At 39.3% G+C, this 24,205-nt stretch overlaps 1 protein-coding gene across 1 annotated transcript; it reads right to left on the bottom strand.

The window, feature by feature from the left end:
- Positions 1-10,947: 10,947 nt before the first annotated feature.
- Positions 10,948-23,016, bottom strand: LOC105013671 (trypsin-3). The gene is made up of 6 exons (XM_010875349.4): positions 22,700-23,016; positions 22,039-22,240; positions 18,812-18,974; positions 16,757-16,898; positions 16,315-16,578; positions 10,948-16,110 (listed from the first exon to the last, which is right to left on the bottom strand). Exons 2-6 carry the CDS (start codon positions 22,127-22,129, stop codon positions 15,943-15,945), a joined length of 828 nt encoding a protein of 275 aa, XP_010873651.1. The 5' UTR covers positions 22,130-22,240; positions 22,700-23,016; the 3' UTR covers positions 10,948-15,942.
- Between the last annotated feature and the right edge of the window lie 1,189 nt (positions 23,017-24,205).

Raw genomic sequence — 24,205 nt, 5'->3', positions numbered from 1 at the left:
CTCCACCCTGACTAAGGCTCCGGTTCCAGCTGAAGAAAAACAGTCCCAAAGCATGATGCTGCCACCACCATGCTTCACTGTGAGTATGGTGTTCTTTGGGTGATGTGGAATGTTGTTTTGCGCCAAACATACCTTTTGGAATTATGGCCAAAAAGTTCAACCTTGGTTTCATCAGACCATAACACATTTTTCCACGTGCTTTTGGAAGACTTGATGTTTGCTTTTGCAAACTTCAGCCGGGCTTGGATGTTTTTCTTTGCAAGAAAAGGCTTCTGCCTTGCCACCATACCCCATAGCCCATTCATATGAAGAATACGGGAGATTGTTGTCACATGTAGCACATAGCCAGTACTTGCCAGAAATTCCTGCAGTTCCTTTAATGTTGCGGTAGGCCTCTTGGAAGCCTCCCGGACCAGTTTTCTTCTCGTCTTTTCATCAATTTTGGAGGGACGTCCAGTTCTTGGTAATGTCTATGTTGCGCCATATTTTCGCAACTTGATGATGACTGTCTTCACTGTGTTCCATGGTATATATAATGCTTTGTAAATTATTTTGTACCCTTCTCCTGACTGATATCTCTCAACAATGAGATCCCTCTGATGCTTTGGAAGCTTTTCCTGAAAATGGTGCACACTTATGCAATCAGGTTGTTGTAAGGTTTTTATTTTTCATTTATCCCCCTCGAAGGTTTCCGTTTCTTTTTCAATTGAATTGTTCACATTAAAGGTCACATTAAAAGTGGAAAAAGTTCTGACATGATATCCCTTTCTCATTCTTTTACATGACAAGAACCTGGCATTTTAACAGGGGTGTGTAGACTTTATATCCACTGTACCTGTGTACGATAGACCTGTCTTCCTTTAACTGTTTTTCTAAACTCACCAGTTGCTATTGTCCTAGGGTCGATCCTCAACCAATCAGCATGAATAAATGACAATCCAGGATCAACAAAGCTAAATAACGATCCAGGATCAACACTGCTAAATAATGAACCAGGATCAACACTGCTAAATAATGATCCAGGATCAACACTGCTAAATAATGATCCAGGATCAACACACCAAATTTATAATACAGGATCAACACAGCAAAAACCACTTCATTATCAAGACTACAAAAATGTATGATTGACAATGCAGGATCAAGCAGGTAAATGTATCCAGGATCAACAACTTTAGCATAATCTCAGCTTGTATTGTGAGAGGGATGGATGGAGAAGCACTGATTTTTAAGGTTGTTCTGCTACCTAGAAAGGCTTGTTAATCCTAATTAGTGGCTGACACTAATGGTATCCTTAGCCTGCAATGTGGGAGGAGGTAGTCTTGGCTATGTCCTTACTAGTGTGATCAGATCCCTTTAAATCAGAGGAATTATCAATGGTTGATGCTATTTCAATGCCAAGCTATTATATAGTGCCATTAAAAAGTACTTGGAGAAGAAGTGTTCTGACCAGGTACTGGATGGGTGGAACGGGCCACTGAGTATATGTGGGCCATACAACCATCCCAGCTCTGTTGATTTGGCTGTGAAGATACAGAATAATTTGATAATCTATTCTGGTATTGCAGCCACATACTGTTGCCTGTTCCATGACACTGACATTTTCTAATACATTTAATTTATTTTATTTTTATGTAGCTGAGAGCTGGGGGTTAATGCCATATAGTCACTATACCAGAAAAAGCTGACTACTTTGTAACTACTGTGTACAGTATGATAGTACAGTATTGACAAATCTAAATGCATGCTAAACAAAACTTTCATCCTCCACAATGGGGATTGCAGGAATTTTATTGTATTTTTTTACATTTGTGTAGTAACAATTTGATTGGTTATGTGGCAGAACACAGAACAGAAAAGAACCAGAGGCATCTGGTGACAGTTGGTCGGACGACTACAAAGCCCCAAACCACTAATGAATAAAATAGCTCATCGGTTGCTTGGCAGTGGATCTGTCCATGTTGACTGTTGTTCAGCGATAAAAGGAATACAAGGAATTGAAGGAGATTGGCAGACGAGTGTTGCAAGAAAATGCAACTGTACGGTGCATACATTTTTCAACAGATAAATTGGAACTGACTGCATTTTAAAAGCCTGAAATGTTGAAATAAAACACAGAGTAACAACATGAAGCCATTCGATTACATTGATGTGGTAATTGTCACATAATGTTAGGGAGTGACAGTTGTAAGGCATTTGTGACAATTCTATGGCAATGTACAATGTGGAAATGGACATGCGTTTGTACAAATGATACTATTCTAGAAAATAGACACCATAGTGTATATGAACAAAGAAAAACATGTCAGTCTTGAATACTACACAGGCCAATCACAGCTACTGTAGACCAATATGCAAATCAGTCATCTCATTCCCTGAACTGCTGGTTTACAGGTAGTAGCAAAAGCACTACTTGCAGCTTGTCTGTGATTACATGCTTCTGCCCCAACCTTCCCTAAATCCACCTTATAATAGGAACTTCCATGACTGACTGTGGTGCCCATTAAATCAATGCAAATTAATAGTATGTTAATTTATGTAAATTAATATTGATACTATGTAAAATTCTAATACGGTTTGTTAAAGGTTTTTTGCACTACAATAGTTTAATTTAAACAAAATTATCATAAAATGTATATATAATTTTCAAGTCACACTAGTAGTGAGTTACAGCGTCATTACACTACAACAGTTTTACATAATTTAAATGAAATAAAAGGTTTGATTCATACTATCCATGAGAAAATGTTGCTGTGCTTTCCATCAAACACGGTCTGTTGCCAGTGATAGCAGTAGGCTAATGTTTCGGTGCCACAAAACATCTGGTGAGATGTCTTTAATTGCTTAACTACTTATTTTTTCTGATTCTGTTTATACGTAGAGCACAACCGGATTCGTGCAAAAACCATCTAAATTCAGTAGCTAGAGAGGACGTCCTTACACTACAATAGTTTCACTTAGATGAACGAAAATTGTGGCCAGATTTGTGTCGAAGATACAGTTCATATTGAGTAAAATTTGTAAAATCTTAATTGTCTCAAGGTACCATCTAGAGCAGGGGTGGGCAATATTTTTCACTGGGGGGCCACACTGAAAATGCCAGAGAGCATCTTGGGCCAGAATACTTGAACACACAACATAGGTAACTCTGTTAACTTGCATATTACATTTATGCATATTTATTTTCACACCGTTTCATAATTGAACTTAATTTACTTTAACAATGTTTTTGTTTTTTTCTTTTCTGTTTACAACTGTTGGCAGGCAAAGGCCTAAAAAATAAATGTTTTGGGTTATTACTCAACAGAAATGTTGCAACACATATTTGCCTTAAAACTTTTCTACTCAAAAGTGTAAGCTACATTACATAAGGTATAGTGTATAACAGTTACATAGGCATAATAGTATTTAGGGCAGACATAAGTCTATGAAATCACTTCTGAAGATTTTCACTCAAAGCAAATGTTGGTATAATTGCCGTCATCTAACTTCATACAGTATATTTTTTGTACTATGTGCTTTTAACGACAGCGACTCCAACAGCCCAGACCCAAGAAATCTACTTTTAGGGCGACTCACTCAATATGAACAGGAGAGCCTTGTATGGGCGTTGACAAGTGAGTTGAAGTCAGGAGTAATTTCTGTTGAAGCAGTGTGCGGTACTGTTGAAGCAGTGTGCGGTTCTGTTGAAGCAGTGTGCGGTACTGCTGCAATATGTTCATCATTGAGGCAGCATCTGCGCTTGGACTTGTTGAATTGTAGCATCGGGGCACAGTTTTGGTAGTTCGCTGCATGCTTGCTCTGCAAATTGTACTCTTTAAAAACTGTGACGTTAGCTTAACATATTAAGCAAGTTGCTTAACCTGCGACATCTGCAAATAATTATTTTCCTGTCAATAGTTTTTTAAATACCCTGCTTTCGTTATCAACTTTTCTTAGGCTCATTTCCAGAGATCGCTAGCCATCAATTGCGTATAGTACGTACAAATGATAACTTCCGTGCGTGAATTGTGTTAATGGTCCCTACGTATCATAGCAACGCAAATACCTTGTTTCATCTTAAAGGTTAAGTTACCAGGTAAACAACACAGTCAGTGAGTTTAAAATCCTAGCAGGGCAGGAGGCCACTGCGCTGCACGCTCAAGTGTTGAGCCCTACCACATACAGTGGGAAGAACAAGTATTTGATACACTGCTGATTTTGCAGGTTTTCCCACTTACAAAGCATATAGAATTATGTTTGATTGAGTGTGTGGACAAGTGTCTTTTATACAGGTAACGAGTTCAAACAGGTGCAGTTAATACAGGTAATGAGTGGAGAACAGGAGGGCTTCTTAAAGAAAAATCAACAGGTCTGTGAGAGCTGGAATTCTTGCTGGTTGGTAGGTGATCAAATACTTATGTCATGCAATAAAATGCAAATTAATTATTTAAAAATCATACAATGTGATTTTCTGGATTTTTGTTTTAGATTCCGTCTCTCACAGTTGAAGTGTACCTATGATCAAAAGTACAGACCTCTACATGCTTTGTAAGTAGGAAAACCTGTAAAATCGAATCAAATCGAATCAAATACTTGTTCTCCCCACTTTATCTCTGGGCCAGTAAGGAATAATCACTGCCCTCACTACAGTAGTATAACTGTGTTGATATTCCTAGCAATATGTTGTTGTTAAAAAAAGAAATAGAATATTTTAAACTAAAACAGTGCATAATACCAAATAGATTTAATGGCAAATGATGTAACAGTCTTTAATTTACAACCTGATACCTAGATATTTGACTGCTAAGCAATATATTGGTGAATTACATGAATCAGTCATTGAACTGCATCAATTCTCTACTGTACATCATGGAATTATTTGTCAAATTGAACCTATTTTTAAAACAAGACTAAGCAGGGTTTGAGGCATAAAAATGTATTTAATATATTTTACATACATTATGAATATCTGTTTGGTTTAAGTCTGCAAAGTAAGTACTATCAGTTCCACTTTAAATTCATTATAGTGCAAAAGTATTTAACTTTTTCTGCATTTTGTTAGATTTCAGCCTTATTCCAAAAATTATCCAATAGATTTTTTCTCATCAATCCACACATTCTTTTGCTAATTTTGCTATTGGCTAAACATACCATCCTAGTCAAGCTATTGGTTAGGTAACTCCAAAGAAGCATTAGGCCATAATGTTAAGTCATTAGTCATCAGTGTTGACAGTTTATTTTTATGATTATTGACAGTGGACATCCTCCCTCTAAGTTCTTATGTCCCATGAGGCACACAGCCTCACCAACACACATTATCACTTTCCTCCAGTTCCTCCTGCTCTCACATAACATACACTCCATCAAACAAGCATTACTTCTCAACCCATGGCCCTCCAGACTTACCTGCAGTCCTCCTGTTTCTCTCTCTGCTGTGTTGGATTGGATGTGAGGTCATCCAGGGTTGTTTGGCACCCTCTGTTCCCTCCATACACTCCTCTATTGGTGATGATTGTCAGACCAGACAGAGGGAGTTACAGACTAAAAGCAGCATCCTGTCTAGATGTTCGCCGTGTGCATACTGATGAGAAGTGATCTATCTGTCACGCATCTCTAGCTCTGTCGGCTTTTGTCTGTTGGGGCGTGCTGAAGAGGAAATACGCCAGATTTATTGGATTTTTTGATTTCTTTAGGGTTTTCAAATTGTAAAATTGAGGGAACTTTCAATAAATTCCCATGATTTATTTAAAATAACTTATTACCAAACCTGGATTTCAAATACTTGAAAAAGTAAACAGTAGTGGATCAGTTTTTAAGCCTGTAGGTAGATCTTACTGGACACACAAGGATTATGTCCCATTGATATGTAAAGACATGGATTTTGCGTCTCACAGTTTTTGCACTATTGCCTGACAAATCTCCAAAGCTGGATCAGAGAACAATGTCACATACAAATTTGCCTCTACCTTCTTTCCATTTTGTTGCAAGTTAGAGTATGACCTTTGCATCCTGTCTGGGATCCAAGCCAGGCTTTTATCCAATGGGACTTGCATAGCATATTTCTTTTGGGTGCTGCCTGAAGTGAACATTCAGACTGTTTGTCTATTTAAAATCTTCAAAACTGGAAGTTCAGATCCAATTCACAACGCACCCACCAGCCTGGTTCTCCTATTGGTGATTTAGCTATTCAGTTATTGAAGAGTACTGGCAGATATTTTCTCTCTTTATTTCCCAGATATTTGATGGAAGTGTGATTACAGCCTATTTTGAGTGGAAACATAAACGTTAAACAGTTTGAGATTTGGAAAACGAATAAAGAGATTTATTGTATCCTCGCACGCTAAACGAAATGTGAGCACAACTCACAATGGTGACATAGAAACCTTTTCATCACTCTCTTTTCAACTGCCGGTAATAACCTCAAGAGTTCCACTACTGAAAATCCTTTAAACGTTTAACCATGTTATTTACTGATGCCATATTGTCTTGTAACAGCAACCAGCACACCTCAATTCTCAAAGTAATAAAGTAAAATCTACACTAAATGTGAAATATTTCCCCACCTCTGTATATTATTACACATATTTTGATGGTCATGTTTTTCCCCTGTTCACTTTCATCATGCGTCACACATGACTGTATCACACACAGTCCCCCATTGCAAGAAGCACACACGGGGGATCGTTGAGGCGTGTTAAATGGGGTATTGGAATGACATCTTTTAACACTCGAACATGACAAGCCTTTCATGACTAGTTAACACAATCATGTCGGTTTGTTTTGAGTGTCAATTTATCTCTCTCTCTCTCTTTATCTCTCAGTCATTCTAGATGCTGTTTTTACTTCATTTATCAGAATTCTCTCACCCCTCACCCCTCACCCCTCACCCCTCACCCACCATCCAACTGCCGTCAGTCGCACAGTGACTTGAGTGACACATTCACAATCAAGCAGTAAATTAGCACTAACAGTCCCAATCAGCGACGGTACCCTCGTTCAGATGAGGCCAACATTTGACACAAAAATCTAACAAAGTGTAAATACTCATACTAAAATGAATAACTGTGACTTATATTAATGCATACTGCGAAATTCGTTGTTTATTTAAGCTTGCAAGGCTTTGCCGCAAAAACGTGTGACATGATTATTCCACAGGCCATCTTGTTGATTGGATGTGGGGGTGGACAGGGAGTTTGGGTGTCAGTAAGCTCAAACCGGATGCGCATCTTTAAGGGCTGTTGTCTGCAAAATGTCTGGGTGGAGAACAAAGCAGTCTTTCCCTTTGAGGGCAGTAGCGCTACTGTACCATCCCTTAACTTAAGTTAGAAACCATGATTAAAGTGCTTCATTTCTTTCTCTGAGCAGGGATTTGATGATTCTACTCAGCTTTAAAGGCAAGATTATCTGAGAATATTAAAATAATGTCTGGCCTACTTTGAAGAGTTCTGGCTGAATGTTGCTTATTTGGATGTAGTAGTATGATGGTGTTTTAAATTGTAATAGCAAAGGATGCAGGTATGTGTACAACATATTGTAAAGAAGTAGAGATACAGGACTCACAAGGAGGACACATATGGAGAAACACAGAAGTGGAGGACGAGTGATCTCAGTAGATCACTTCATCAGCTCGTCAGAATCCCTTTGATCACTTCCAGATCTCCACCATGTCTCAGACTGAAAATCGACACTGCATTGCGTGTCCAGTATGTGTCTCATCTTCATGAATGGTCATTTAGTGGTAATTTTCCTGCAACCTGCAATGGATCCTGCAATCTGGAAGATTGATATTGTGGATTCCCTAATTATCCTTTTATCTTTCATCCTTACATTGTATTCAGGCTCACAATTTCTCTTCAACATTTTACATCTAGTCTGAACCTATCATATTTAGCATGATTGATTTACCAATTATATTTTCTAAACACTTAGCCTTGTTGCTCTTCAGCAGATGTCCTTGTTGTCCACAAGAGGACATTGCATAATATAAAAATAGCAGATATTTGGTCAAAAACAACGGGCCAGTAATCAAACGATCACTGGATCTAATTTCATAACTAACAAGGTAAAAATACAAATATTTTGTTGTGCCCCTGAGCAACAGCATCTGCTAAACATGTACCACACTAAAATGTAAATATTTGAAATACTCAATACATGTTGGAGAGTTTCACTTATTTGTAAAGGATGGTGGCTCAAGTATTACCTTATTTACCATGTTTTTGTCTGACGCCCACATTATTTCCTCTTTTGGAATCCATAACTTGTCAAAGGGTGCACAGCAGAAAGCTTTGATTGAGGAATTGTCAATGTCATGCTGTGTTGTCAAGCAAGAGGAACAACATGAAGAGTTTGACTGATGCTTCTGCTGCACTCAAGAAATAGTGTCAATTGTGAATAACAATTAGATTGCACTTGCTGGACTGAATGCAAAACTGCAGTTACTTCTTAGGGTCAAGAAATAATTAAAATTTAACCATCTCCTTAACACAATTGGGGTTGATGTGCACTAAATTTAAAATGGACACTGTAATTTCTAAAGTTGTGGCTTGGGATGGACACTGTAGGAAATCGAATATACGGCTATAAGATCATCAGCATAAGACGACAGAAATCAACACTCTCCAGCGCCTTCTCTGCCAGATTCATTGTTGAAGGCCTATCGGATGAACATCTCACCCTGATCTAGAAGTGTTTATAAAATGTCTGGTTTTGTTTTACCGCTACCAGGCCAAGGATCTTGTTCTCTGGGCACCCTGGTCTTCACCTTGGGATTTTTCCCCCATCAGGTTGTTCCACCTACCTATCTGAAAAAGTATGGGCCAACTGTAAGTCCCTCTGGATAGGAGTTCATATAAATTACTAAAATGTTAAATGTTTCTAGGAAGAGGGCAGAGTTTAGAGACATCATATCCAGGCTGTACCAGATAAATCTTCACCTTTCCCTCCTCTCTCCTGCCAAGTTGAGATTTACTGACGAAGGCTAAACAATATGGCTGGCGTCAATTCCGGAAGCTGACAGATATGTCTGGGTAATTTAGAACATGGCTATTTTGTTTCCCCACCTGATCAGTTCTGGATTTGTCACCATGATCTGCCAGACCCGATCTATCAGACCTTGTAAATAACTGGTTAGGATACACGCCAGAATCTTTTGGGTTGCGTCATCAACGAGACTGAACACACGGCTCACTGCTGCCTGCAGTACCTTTTATCCATCAGTGCTGAAGCGTTACCAGGAAACGAGCTCTCACCCCCAGTCACTCTCATCACTGAGCGTGATAAGTCGTATACCGTGAAGAGGTCCAAGGCCTGGTTGCCTTTTGTAGTCAAGATAACCTGGAAATTAACACAGGCAAAACCACTGAGGTGATCTTCTGGCAGGCAGACAGGCAGTACAGGTATATCATGACCAGTTTGTCTTATGCCACCAGTGTTACAGTATTTCACAATGGCTAACACGCTAAAACTGGTTCTGTGAACAATATACACAAAATGTTTTGCTAAATTCCAGAAAGGAAGACAATTTACCCTAACACATACACATTGTTCACCTGTTGTCACAGTAATCTCTGTTCCATTCACACTTATTTGTAAAACTACACAACTCTGCACTTTATTTTTAACACAGAATTGTCATGTAGTCATGTAACAAGCACTGCCTTTCAAGAAAAAAACTCAAATAATTGCAATGATAACACGTTCAGCAAATAGTTGTGGAATGCTAACAAGCATAATTAGTCAGTCCAGATGTTGGCATGAATAACAAGGGCCAGAGGTAAGATTGTCTGTGTTTTGGAACAGTGCATGACAACAAGACCAGTTGTTACCCTACCTCGAATTTAAGTGAATTCCTGAATGCGGACATTGAGCAAGTGTTCAGGGCCTTTGTGGGCATTTAATAAGAGACACAGCAGTGTGAGGGGAGAAGGTGACAGAAGAATAATCAACAGGTAACATTGTTCTGGCAACATCTCAGTGACGGCATCCCCCGTCGCGGTTTGGGAGGTTTCTGGCGGCCGACATCTAGGTGGCCTCTACACCCTGCTTCTTTCTGTCTTTCTCCCTCCTCTGTGCATTTGTAGCTGGGGCAACAGGGCTTAGCGCTCCCCTCCTTCTGCTGTCTGTTGCCGCCTTTGGCTCCTTCATTCTATCCCAGGGCAGGTTGGCCACTGTTCCAGCTGTTCCAACCTGTCCCACCAGCAGATGCTGGGGAGCCCATTCATATCTTCCCAGACAAGGTCCCAATGCTCCAGAATGAAATAGGGTGGTTTCAGAATTCAGGTTGAAAATGTTTATATTATGGTCTGATATTATTGCTTAATAACCTTCAATATCTGCCAGATGATTTTTTTCGAATTGGCAGGGAAGATTCTACTTAGTAAGAGGTTCCTTCTAAGGTCCAACACCCAGTCAGTAGAGGAGAGGGTAGAGCAAAGATACATGTGTAAGCAAGACCTATGACTCCGTATTGTTTTCTGTTTCAGTGGAAGTCAGTGAGCTAATTAGACCAGATTAAGGTCATCACAGAAGGAACCCCCTTAAGTAGACTGGAGATTATAAGAGGACACACGGTAACTGAGAGAAAACACTAGCATTGACAACATCATTGATGACCTTTTGCATCTTTGATACAAACAAATGGGAGGTGCTTTCAACTTCACTGTTGATCCATCCTGATGACCAGATTGGTCATTGGCTAATCCCTTTTGATGACCTGGGTTGTTATGCAATCCAAACTCCAATAAGGTCATCAGGAGGGATAAGCAAATGAACTACACTGAATTTGACTCCTTTAATGTGGAAATGGCCTCAGTGGTGATGTCCATGCTGAAAAAGAAACAACAATTGCACACATACACAGATCAGACCTTTTTACAACACATTTTTGATAAATGGTCTGTGTCGACTAGTGGATCTTCCCAGAATATTCATCATGTAAGATGTCGAATGACGCACACACTGTGATGAGGGGAACTCACAGGATTTTTATTTTTATTTCAGTTGATCACCAAGAAGTCATTTCAATCAAGTATGAGTAGGTAGCTTGTCTAATTATGTTAGCTGGCATGCCTGTTGGCAAGGTTAGTAGACTTCAGAAAATAATGCAATTACTAAATGAACTGAATAAGACTGACATTCTTCTGCCCGGATTAAAGAAGGATATTTTGCGTTTGGGAACACAGTCAAGAGAAAATAGACAAGTGATATGCTTATAATATGCAGAAGAAAATACATATTTTGACATTAAATTAGACATTAGCTGGCATGCCTGTTGGCAAGGTCAGTAGACTCTGGAAAAGAAAGCAATTATTACATTTACTGAACATAAATTAAATTACTTCATCCAGATTTAAGAAGAGAAGCTTATTTTCTCAGTATATTTCTTAGTTTCTTTAACAAATAAGCCAAAGTGAACAGAGTGTAGACAGCTCAAGTTATGTGCTTATTGGATGCAGAAATGTTTTCATAATCTAACATAGAATTAAGCTTAATGATAATTCTAGATCAAAGAGTTCTTTGGTTTGTTTTGGGTGTAAATTAAATTAATCCCCTAATCCATTGTACTCCCTCAGATTTTTGTGGTGCGTGACGCGCCTATCCTAAACCACAGCCTTTATCCCAAAGTAAGAACATTGTACTATCAATAGCACAGTACTAGTCTATGTCAGAAGACAAGGTGAGGAGGTGGCACATATATTACAGGTAATGCATTCAGACAAATATGTCCCTCCCTGCCTCTGGAGAGGAGACATCATTTCTCACTTCCTAGTCTTCTGGCATTGTTTCACAGGCCTTATAAATGTCACCAATTTTAATGTACACTGTCCTTTCACAGGAGCCCACTGCCAAAACTGACAGGACTCTGTGTTTAAGCTATTCATCTCAATTTAGCCTCATTGATACTGTAGCTCTTTCAATGAGGGTGGAGAATAAATTGGCCCCATTTAAGTAGTAATGAGTTTCAGTGCTGACTGGTTATAAACATTTCAGACTGTCTGTCATCCAAATCAGGGGATAGGGAAACAATTAACCGGATGGCTGTCGCTTTAAACCATACAGATGCTATGACTTATGCTTCTGCATTAGCTAATGGATCACTTTGTCTCTGTTGTTTTTTGGCAGGAGAGATTAGTCTGAATGTTAAAATATGTTTCTGTATTAATGCAAGTCTGAACAATTATCTGCTATCCTGGGTTTAACTAGAGTGGAGACCTGCAAGTACTAGATAGAAGTATTATTTTGAGGAGCTCGAGGCATCTATTGTAGTCGCCGGTTATGCTGCTTTGAAAACAAACAGCAAAACATAGAACATTCTTATTTCAGGTCTTCTCACTTCTAATTCTTTCACAAAAGGAATAACCATAAAAATATAGCATTAAGACTAGCAGAGTAATTCTTATCTATTTCTGCACTGAGGCTGCACTCCTGGGCTGTGCCTCGCACCGCATGGGTACCAGCTGGAGTGAATTGTACACAAGCTCTGCCCCAGATTTGAGAAGAGCCTGCTGGCACTTTTAGCCTAGCACAAAAGGAAAGAAAATGAGAAAAGGAAATGCATAGACCCACAAGGCTAGAGAATAAGAGAGGCAGAGGCATTAGAATGGTTGTTTGGCTTTTCAGTTCTGGGTAGACAAAAGAGAGAGGGAGAAGGAGAGTGAGAGAAAAAGAGTGGGAGGAAGAAAGATGGAGGGAGAAGGAGAGGGAGAGAGAGAGAGGTAGATGGATAGGCAGAGATGGAAAGGGGATGCACAGACACGCCCCCCCCCCACGGGTGCTAACCTCAGGGGTCTCGGTCACGACCCTTTCAGGAGAAATTGGAGGGGCAGAAGAGAGGATACCACAGATATCCCTCTCTCCCTCTGCCTTTCTCACTTTGTCTTTAGCCAACGGAAAATTGCTTGTTCTCTCTATGTAGATTTCAGAAATCTCTTTGGTTCTGTCTATCTAGGCCACAGTAACATGAGCACCAGCTGCCTTCAAGAAATGAAGGTACTGCTTGATTGGGTCCTTATTACAGTGTAATTACATAGTAACAAGCATTTGTTGTTAAACCTCAGTAATAACAGTCCGCAATTACTGCCAATTACATGTGATCATGCAACATTGTTATAGGGACCCCTTAAAATTACAGTTCCCAAAATGAACAAGACACATTTTACCAACCTTTGTTAGACACTTTCGAAATGGACATATTATTCAGGTCAGTGTAACATTCATTGCTATAACAGCCCAGAAGTAGTGGGTCAGTTAATATAGAGGAAGTCATGGCATCATGCTGTTGTACTGTGTTTGTGTGCCCTGATGATCACACGCCCCCTTGTGGTGAAAGTGCTTGGGTGCGGAAAGGGCAATAAAAATACAACTACAGTACACATTTTCGTCCAATATGATTAAATATATATTTGTATGTTTCTTCACACTGTGCCAATGTGTCCGCCATCTTGTACCCACCCTGTCATAACTCCTCCTATAGTATGTCATGTAAACCTTGGTTCATTCAATGCAGATCAGTTGTGAAAAGTGATGTTGCTGTCTGTCCTAATTCAACTATCAAATTTTGCTTTCAGTTTGCATTTTCTTAGACACATTTAGTGGATGTGTTTTAGAACCCTATTTTGTAGTTGCTTGTCCACATCTGGGCACACCTTTTTTGGTTGTTTGTCAGAACCCCTTATGAAAATGCCACTGTCAGGCTGTGGTAGTCACAGCAGTTGCACAAAAGTACATAAGTCATTATCAAAAAGTGTATATTTTTTAATATAAAATGTCCTCTTGAATCAATTAGATTAAAATATGAATGAATGTATTTGATAATAATTCTAATATTATTTTGTTCAGAAATTTATAATTTTCTGATAATGTCCACCAAATTCTCAGTAGTGCAACGCGTCCAGAAAAGTCTTCAAATTGTCTTTGCGAAAACTAGATTTTTTTTGCAGTGGTGTAATTTTTTAAAGATTATTAGTATTTGTATAAATTCAACTCGTTCAGGACATGAAGTTGTGGACGTTGTTTTATTAATAAGATTTGTTAAATAGAATGTGTTTATGTTAGTCTTCATATTTGGAAAACTCAACATATCAAATGTAAAGCAAAAATATATTGTGTTAGGCACAACATATAATTTTGTATATATTGTGTGATTTATAAAGATTCATTATGAGCATGTAATTCAAAGTGATGTAACATGTGACTGACAATGACCAGTAAGTTCTACAAACACCTAAAAGTGAGGAATTGACAGACAGCACAGCAAGTCCATCATGTGTTTCTGCACATTAACTTTTTCCAGCCAATTTTACTGGAGAAAAGGGTTTTGTTAATAATAAACCGTCTTTGTCTGAACATTTTGCCTAGAAACGGATGGACATGTACTAGATGGGGTCACAGCCTCTCTGCTGTTCACTGACTAACAGATCCCAATGGGAAGGCGTTAGAAATCATTGACGAGAATAAAATCTAGTTAACAGTTTCCAGCACTGTTAAGGGAATTTGGATGTCACAGCCTGGCCTAGTTTTTGGAAGGAGTCATTTTCATTCTCCAAACAAACAAACCAATAGACCTTTTCCTTGGGATTTTTTTGTTCACTGAGCCTTTTTTGTCTGTACACTAAATACAATGCACAACCACCAAAAAAACTTCAAACATTCCTTTCAGGATTTTATATATACAGCTCTGGAAAAAATTTGAAGACCACTGCAACCTTTTCTTTCCTTTCCAAAAAAGTCAGAAGGGTTAAAATTAAGAGCCACTGCAAATCTAACGCTTGTGTTCCTCACTCAAAACTTTCCTTTTCAACTTTTTTGGGAAGGAAAGTAAAAGGTGTAGTGGTCTCTGAATTATTTCAGGAGCTGAATATGGCAACCTCAAATGGTAAAATGTCAGGTGATACATTCGATATTCTCTATAGAGACCCATCGTAAAGACGGCACAGTGCTAACCACTTTTCATGAAACAACTTCTGAAGAAAGCTTGAAGAAACCGCCAATCATCACGGCTGTCTGACACACCCATCATCATCACTTTGGGAGTGACCCCATTATCACACAACGGTGAAACCAGAGAAGCCCTTAAAGTAGGCCATGAAGTATTCATCCTGCTGTGATACGCCTAGCAATATCAGGTATTGCCAGAGTCCACAGAATTCTCTAGGGTGGTAAAGCAATCTAGAGGAAAGGCAGACTGGCCATTCCTTCCAGGAATTACAGCTGTTGTGTTTAGTGTTTACTCCAGGCAGGGTGACATGATTAAAATCTCACAGGCAATATTAGCCGAGATTGCTGAGCAGGCTTGACTTCACATATTTCAATCGAGTTTAATGGCAGTCCTTTGGTTTAATCTGCCAAAGAGCACCATCCACCATTTTATTAAAGAGCATGAATATAAAAGGGTTTGAGACAAATTAGTGGTTATGCTGTTTAGCAACTTAATTTTGAATCATAAGGTTAGACGCCAGTTATAACTGTTAAAGAGCTTGTTAGCAATGATTCCATAAATTTTGTTTTTGTAATGAGCTCACTTCTGTTGTATTACTGTAGGCCTTTAATAAAAAAATGTAGACACTTTTAAGAGTTCATAACATCTCTACTTCACATAATTAAAATGTGGTGGCTATCTAGAATAGTATTTATAATTAAAATAATTGATGCTAGTAATACAAATTGCTCAAACAAAACCACCCATAATTGATAGTGGTTGACTATACATAAAAAAGAAAACACAGCGTTCACTCTACTTTTTATAAAACATTTACAACTTCACAATTTTTAAACTATCCTCTGCAGTCTAAACGCACCCCCCCCCCAGATGTGACGATGCATACACGGTTATGTTTCATTATGTAGTGCCTGGATGACTAAAGTACACACAGCTTTATAGAAACTAAACAACGTGCCCTCTTCAATGTTTCACGTTCAAGATTCGTTTTGTGCTTCAGATGGAAACACACCGTATTGGAGTTAATTGCTGCAGAAGCCGTAGTAGCTAAATATGGTCTGGTCTAACCACCTACGATACTTTGACACAGCAGTGTAGACTCCAGGGTACTTGGGATCGGCACAGCCCATCCCCCAGGAAACCAGACCATAGATCCGGCCTTCACACACCAGTGGGCCCCCAGAATCTCCCTAAAACGACAACGTCCTAGAGTTCAGAAACACAGACAGCCCTCTAGACTGTGCGCAATGGCAATCAGCAGTTGGATCCATTCTTACACGGCTATAGTAAAGGTCTAAGACTTGTCTCCCTCGACGAACAGTTACGATCAGTACAACGTATGTACGAAACAGGCTATCATTACACGACCCGGCCCATGCAGTCAGGATCCGTACCTTGCACGCGTCCTTCCCCCCATTGCTGTAGCCTGCGCAGAGCATGTTAGATGTGATGTTCCCGTTGAAGGAGTCGCTGCTGTTGCACTGGGCTGTGGAGACGATGGGCAGTTTGACTGTGCGCAGAGTGGAGGGTATGTCTCCGCTAGAGCTGGTGAAGCCCCAGCCTGATACACTGCACAACCGTCCCTCGGCCACAGAGGCCTCCTGACGGGGCAGTGGAGCGATTGACACGTAGCTATTCAGGTTCACTGGAGCTTTCAGCTGGAAAGAGATGAGGACAGACACGGGGGCGTGTGAGACAGGTTTGGACTTGGGGGTGGCGGGACTGTACCAAGGCCTTAAAAGAGCCTCATATATAAAAAAAAAATGAATACCAACATGACATTTCTTTTCACAACAAAGTACATAGATGGTACCCTTATTTGGTCCTCTGTTTTACCTTTATAAGCATAATGTCTGCGTTGTTTGTAATCTTGTTGTACTGGGGGTGAGGTACCAAGAGCTGAGGAATGAAGAGCTGTTCTGTCCCTTCATACATGCTTAGGGAATAGTCTCCTGCTACTATCATCATTTGTTCCACTCTGTGAGGGAAACAGACACATTTCACTTACTACCAACTAAATACGAAGTCACCAGTGGCAGTAGACTAGGCCTCATTACACTATATGTGTTGACAAACCAACAGTAGCGGGAATGTTCATCAGTCCAATTATTTTTTGTTTACTTCAGTGCCACCCCTGGAGCATAACTTTAGCTCAACCAACACTATATTTATGGCAGAGTTTAATAAAGTTTTAGTAAAACCTGATTTCCAAAGGTTGGTCAGCCAAGAGCTTTAATCACAAAATCTGTTCTAGTTTCTATCTTTGTGTGTGTGCCAATATTTCTAACTTGTGGATAAATATCTTAAGTTTAACTTCCTATCTGACCAAATGCTGCTGTGCTTTGGTGTCGGTACAGTACAAAATGCAAGTACGCTGATTGGTCTTTGGGTCCTGTGATGTCTGGGTCAGATTGCTGTGCCACAGAATCACACACGCTGAGTTTCGTGCTCTCAGGCTTGATTAGTTTCAGCTGGGACAATCTGATATGTCTCCACGTTCTCCTGGACCTGTTGACAAACGGCCAGGAGAACGCCAACACCTCCACACTGACACATACATACACACACACAAACACAGGTTTGTACCACCCCATTTTCCAAAAAGTTGTGATGCTGCATAAAATGCTAATATAAACAGAATGCATTTATCCCTACATTTAATAGAAAATATTACAAAGACAACATATCAAATGTAAATTTTATTTATACATTTAGAATTTGATGCCAGCCACAGATGTACACTAAAGCACCCCGACACCAGCACGGATGCGTGTTTTGAACGGTGCGCTGAAGACAAGCCGGAGGGTCCCTCTCCTCTTTAGTCCAGAGGGCGCCACGTCCAGGATTCCCAAATATAAATTTCACATTTTGATTCGTCCCACCACTGGACAGTGTTCCACTTCACCTCAGTCCATTTTTAATGAGCTTGGGACCACAGAAGGCGGCAGCGTTTCTAGATCTTGTTCATTTATGGTTTCTTCTTTGCATGGTAGAGTTTTAACTTGCATTTGTGGATGCAGCGACGTACTGTGTTCACAGACAATGGTTTTCAGAAGTGTTCCTGAGCTCAAGCAGTGATGTCTAATACAGAATCATGTCTGTTTTTAATGCAGTGCCGTCTGAGGGCCCGAAGATCATGGCCATCCAATATTAGTTTTCAGCCTTGTCCCATGCGTACAGAGATATCTCCGGATTCTCTGAATCTTTTAATTGTATTTTGTGCTGTAGATGATGAGATCCCCAAATTCTTTGCAATTTTACGTTGAGAAACGTTATTCTTAAATTGTTGCACTATTTGCCTGCGCAGTCTTTCACAGAGTGGTGAACCCCTCCCCATCTTTACATCTGAATGACGCTTCTTCCTCTCTGGGATGAGTTTTTTGTGGGCCCCTGTCCCAGCATTTCTGAAACGTGTTGCTGGCATCAGATTGAAAGTGGGTATATATTTTTCAAGTAACAATAACATCTCTAATTTTAAATATTTGAAGTTTAAAAAGTTTACATCTTTGCATTCTGTTTCTCTTCACATTTTACACAGCGTCCCAACCTTCCTGGGAAATGGGGTCGTATTACACTAAAGTCCTTCTTTTTACCGGCAGTGTCTGTGGGTATGTCAGTAAATCAGGGGGGTAGAAAAATATGTAAAAAAAGCAAAGAAATTCCCTGACATTTAATACACGCTAAGTTGCAGATAAATCCTGTACATACAGGGTCCTAATCCATAGCGAATCTCTCTGGATTAGATCTCTGGATTAGATCTCTGGATTAGATCTCTGGATTAGATCTCTGGATTAGATCTCTGGATTAGATCTCTGGATTAGATCTCTGGATTAGATCTCTGGATTAGATCAGGTTTGCACGTCACAAAACAAAGAGAGGAAGATTATTTACCCAATGTTACAATGTGCTGCTGTCAGTACCCAGTATTTGTTTATCAAGGAGCCTCCACAGAAGTGCTGTCCTCTAATTGACTGTATCGATACAATGTATTTGATGGAATGGCGTGTAGGTGCATATCCTCCCACTATTCGTCCTTGGATTGGATCCACATCGCCTGTGATAAAAACAAACAGAGCATGGGGACATATTGACCCCACAATCCCATATGGTAGTAACAGTTACTGCTGCAGCATGCAATACAAAATTACAACTTAATTGGTTCCTGCGGGGCACAGGTGCTCCACGAGATCAATAACATAATCCCAGGAGAGCACATAGGCACAGCAATATCAACCAGGCATCACAGTAGACATCAAAGGACGTGTCCTTTCATGTGGTTTTTGAGGCAAGACATGGTTTGAAGACAAGATTGAATTGTTTGTTTACAAATGATGTTTAGGACAAGATAGGATAGGACATAGATATCCTATTGAATTGGTCTAATTCCTGGGATAGAAGTTATTACAGTTCAACTGCAGGCACTCGACACCTTTCTTACCAAAACTATTTTGCTCAGAACACTAAACTGTCACTGGCTGTAGCCCTTATTTGACAGTTTTCCATGAACACCTCCCACCTCCCACCATGCTAAAAAGATAGCACATTATTCAGGCTGCTCAGTTGATTGTTTGACAATTTCTAAATTGAGGAATTCTGTGACAAAAAGTATATATATTTGTGACATAATGGAAAGAACACACATTCAGGTGAATTAATTCAGATTGAAGATATTATACAAAATACACACTAGAAAAGAATGCTCAGAATGAAAAAATCTGGAATTTGCAGACTACCATGAAGAACCCACATCATTAGATCATCTCTTCTGGGACTGTCCATTGGTAGATTATTTCCAGAGCCAAGTGCATCAATGGCTGTCAAATCATAACATGCAGACAATACTATTGGGGAACTAGGGTTCAGTAGGTAGAAAACATTGTGATCCTGGGTGACATTGTTTCTTGGAGTCACATGATGAAGGAAGGAACATTTATACCCTCATGAGTCTCCAGAGTAGAATTGAGGAATGTATTGAAAAGGAACCAATACTGGGAAATATGGGCTAATCTGTGGTCGGTGGAGTATTGAAGTTGATACTGATTATGTTAACTAGTGACACTGTAGCAATGAATGGTAGACGGCTTGACATGGGTGTGTACATATAGATACTGTAGATATATTTTCGTTATTCCTTCAACTGTGAGGGGTGGGACAATGAGGATATGAACACAGAATCTTTAATGAATGGTTAGTGAAAACAACATTTGAAATTTGAAAGTTGGAAATTGATCATTTCTATAGATATGATAGTTGAAGCTGTGTTAAAAGATTTGTTTTAAATGTATTTTTGGTCATTTGATGCCTTATTGGGATTCTAGCAGATTAACTAATGATTCAAGCAGATTTACAGATTTCCTGAGATAAAAATACAATGTATACATGATCAATAAAACTCCTTAATCAATAGAATTCAACAGTTCAGCTGAATTCTGGCCAATTGAGAAGTTGATATCTTTACTATTGTACATAGGTCTCACATAGTTGATTATAGAAAAAATGCTTTTCACATTTAACAACTAATAACTACCTCAGATACAGATTTTCGACTCGTTGATGCACAAAAGCATCAAAGGAGCTGTGTAAAGATAGGCTTGTCCTGTTATTTCTTTTATGCAGTGGTTCCATTACCGAAAATAGGAACATGGTCAAATATGGGTCTAAAAATTACATTAAAAACTGTTTTTAATACCTCCCAAATATAGGAAAACCACACACATTTTATTTTTTAATATTTATGAATTATCTGAAACGCTTGTGTATATTAGCTTAGAACAAATCAATGATTATGAGAAAATACTTTTGAGGGTTATTAAACCCCACCACACAAATGACAGTGGAGTTAAACTTGCTGAGGTGGTTTGTCTCCTGGGCAATAATGGCATGTATGCATTGCATTCACTACAGTCTGGACACCATTTTATCCGTTTGAATTGTCCCAGAGGAGAAAATGTTCTAGGACACACAAGTACAGAATAAAGTGCCAAACAATGTTAACACAAAGAAAACTCATGCTGGAACACTATAGACCCGACCGGACCTGAGATCTTGCTAAGGGATGAAAGCCTGCACTCCATTACACTCCTGGCTATTGATCCGTCCCCATGTTATTATTAGCCAGTCCAACGTGAGAAGAGCAGAAAAGGTAACCCCATACAATATTACCTGGCTGAAATGTATACTTCCTCAACATCACGCAACATAACAACGAAAGTCAGCCAAATCTCAGGAGGACGGAACGACAGATGGAATGGACTATTAGGCCGCCACCATTAGGGTGCGTGATAGGGTTTGTTATTTGAACACTAAGTTAAATATTCGATGAGGGGTGTTGACGTCAACCATCTGCATTCAATGTAGAGTAAGATGCTATGCTAGCCTCATGCATATTCAGAAACAGTATCAAATTTCAACAGGGAAAACTCTGAAATAGTGTATTTTATCGGGAATGATGGAATAATATGTCCATCCAACTTCTATTAGAACAGATTAACAATCCAGCAATGTTCTAATTTTATTTGATCATAAGCTTTGACGTTTTGCTTTTTAATTCATTACAATTATTGTGGACAGAATTTGAGCTTGAACAATCCGTGGGACTGACTGGAGATCAGGGCTTTTCTGACTGGTTAGTATTCTGCCACGATTAAAAATCACTGCATACGTTTTTGCGGGACAAAGTTGAGCAATGAGTGTTTAGTCTGACAGAGACCTCAGACACAGGGCCAGTTCTCGGCATAAGCAACATAAGTGGTCATTTAGGGCCCCCAACCGTTAGGGGGCTTCCGATTCGCTAGGGAGCCCCCCTGACCTGATTCCTAATAACTAACCAATGTAATTACACAATACATATTACTGGTTAAAAATGACTTAGGAAAATAAATAATCAAAAAGATTGTCCCAAGGGGTATGGTCTGGTTAGAGCAGATACATAGTATTGGAGAAAAGAAACTGTCAAAGCTTATGTTAGTCTGAGAGCCGAACATGTTCAAGCATGGTAGAAATGTATATACAACCCTATCTACTTGTTAAAATTGTTTTTCATATCAAAGGGAATACTCTTCCACATACAGACACTTTTTAGAGAAAATTTACAAAAAATGAATGTAAAATTTACTTACAGCTTACAGCGAGGAGTTCCAGTAGTATACATAATAAAACAAATAGCAGGTCCATGTTGAAAAAGGTGAAAGCCAGACCAGAGTGAGACATTTAACTGTAGATGCTACACTACTCCAATCTTATGGGGAAGGTATCTGGGATCTCGTCAGCATTCTCAGGTTTCTTCATTCTGATTTCTGTTTCCATGACTGCCCTGTTGTTCTGCAACAATATATAACACAAAATAAAGCCTACACCCCCTGGCATAACCTGCCTTGTGACCTTTTTCTGTGAACTTCTTCATTTATACTGACCTTATTTATTGCTTTACAATTCATTCTATATCATTCATTAAATAGTTAAAATACATAAGATACTGAAGATTAGGCCTAAGACAATGTGATGAAAATTTTTTCTAAGGGTTAACTATAATTAACTTACAGATATAGAAAACTAGATCAGTATCCACACAGGAGGTTTACATCATGCTAACATTCTAATTCAACCTATTAAAAATATTAAATTTATTTATTTTTAACAAAACACTGATGAAATGAAATCCTAATATAATATACTCTCCAAGCTCAAATAGATTCCTCACTGGTGATAGTTTTTATACCCAAAGTACTACTGATGTGCTTGAGAAATTAACTGCACCGATGTATATGAGAAATGGGTCACCTTAATGTCTTATAAATGAAAAAAAGATTGACGAGTGAAGGTCCTCAGCTCTTCATTATTGATGTGCCTTTCCTTATTGATCTCTGCAGTCCAGAGTGATTGATAGGTTTGACTGAACAGAAGCTGGCTTGTCCGGCCTTGAGTCTAGCCCAGTACATATCTTCCCAACAGGCCTGGCTCGGACATCATTAAAAATGGAGCACCAGAGCTCTGACAGGACACAGCAGTGCCAGTGTAGGCAACCCACTCTCATCTATGTCACTCTCCCTCTATCTTTCTGTCCCTCTTTGTCTCTCCGCCCCTTTCTCTCACTAGTGCCGTCGTTGCCTGGTTGACCTTGTGACTTCACCCAGTAACGGCCCTCTGTGGCTCTGACCACGGCTAACCCAACAACCTCCCACCCTTGAGTGTGCATTTCAAGGGCACTGACCAAAGCTTTTTTCCACATGACGCACCCCTCCCCCGCTCCAATACTATCTTCAGCCAACGCAGCCAGTCGACCATTGCCCTAATTTCATGTCCTTGGGGTCAAGGATATTTGAGGTTCATTCCATTTTACACCAGTTGTTTCAAGAAGTCACATTGCAACGCTATGAACTAACAACAAGCCAAAAATACACAATATACATAGTATACACCACATAGTAAATCATACAATAGGAATACTATAACTGATATCAAATACCGTACTCTCTGTGTGCCTCTCAGTCCTTATTGTGCTACCTGGTGTAGTTCTATCGTTTAAAAAACATACTGTAAATACTGTGATGTTATTGATAGCCTGAGTTACCTGAGGTGAGACAGGGTCATGTGGTCATTGCTCTGTAGTGTGGCCCTTCTAGCCTCCAGGTGACTGTGAAGACTGCTCTGGTGTCATGTCTTATGAGGTAATATTCCATAACCAAGCTGTGTTTTAACTATTTAAACAGACAGTGGATAACTTTAACAATCTTTACATTGAAATGAACTGAAAAAAAATAGTGTCATTGTCTGTGGCATATTTCAGATTAAAACATTCAATAACAATGTAACAATACTATGACAGGTTGACAAAAAATTTAAATAGACCAATAGCTACAACAATAACTAGGCAACTAGGTATTCTGATTCACACAACTTGTTTGGTGAAATAATCTAACAATAACTAATCATAACCAGATGGTAATTAAAAGGAAGAGGGAGAGAAAGAGTCAGGTGAAAAATAACTTTAACTATTTAACTCTCCCTCAGCCAACGTTGTTTCAGAGTTTGCCTTGCTAGTTAGTTAGAGCCAGTATGTCATCTCAGCAGAGACTAGCAAAAACAAGAAAGTGATACATCATTCTAATAATAGCTTCTTGCCAATGGCCAATACTAAACATGAGAAAGCTGATTGGTTTTGCCAGCTATGATTACACATTTGACAACAACTCAGAGAGCAAAACATTTCTGCATGCTTGCTATTTTATTCTTTCCTCATGGCCCAGTCTTGATCCCTACTGACTGTAGTGGAATGACATTTGCCTC

Source organism: Esox lucius, chromosome 12, assembly GCF_011004845.1.
Source record: "Esox lucius isolate fEsoLuc1 chromosome 12, fEsoLuc1.pri, whole genome shotgun sequence".
In the NCBI taxonomy this organism is placed as follows: Eukaryota; Metazoa; Chordata; class Actinopteri; order Esociformes; family Esocidae; genus Esox; species Esox lucius.
This window is presented reverse-complemented; position numbering and strand designations above follow the sequence as displayed.

Excerpts from the sequence above, each read along its gene's own strand:
- LOC105013671 (XM_010875349.4), bottom strand. The coding sequence starts at position 22,129 with ATGTCTCACTCTGGTCTGGCTTTCACCTTTTTCAACATGGACCTGCTA. Across the intron at positions 16,579-16,756 it reads CAGACATTATGCTTATAAAG|CTGAAAGCTCCAGTGAACCT; the intron begins GTAAAACAGAGG and ends ATCTCTTTCCAG. Across the intron at positions 16,111-16,314 it reads GGGGGAAGGACGCGTGCAAG|GGAGATTCTGGGGGCCCACT; the intron begins GTACGGATCCTG and ends TTGTCGTTTTAG.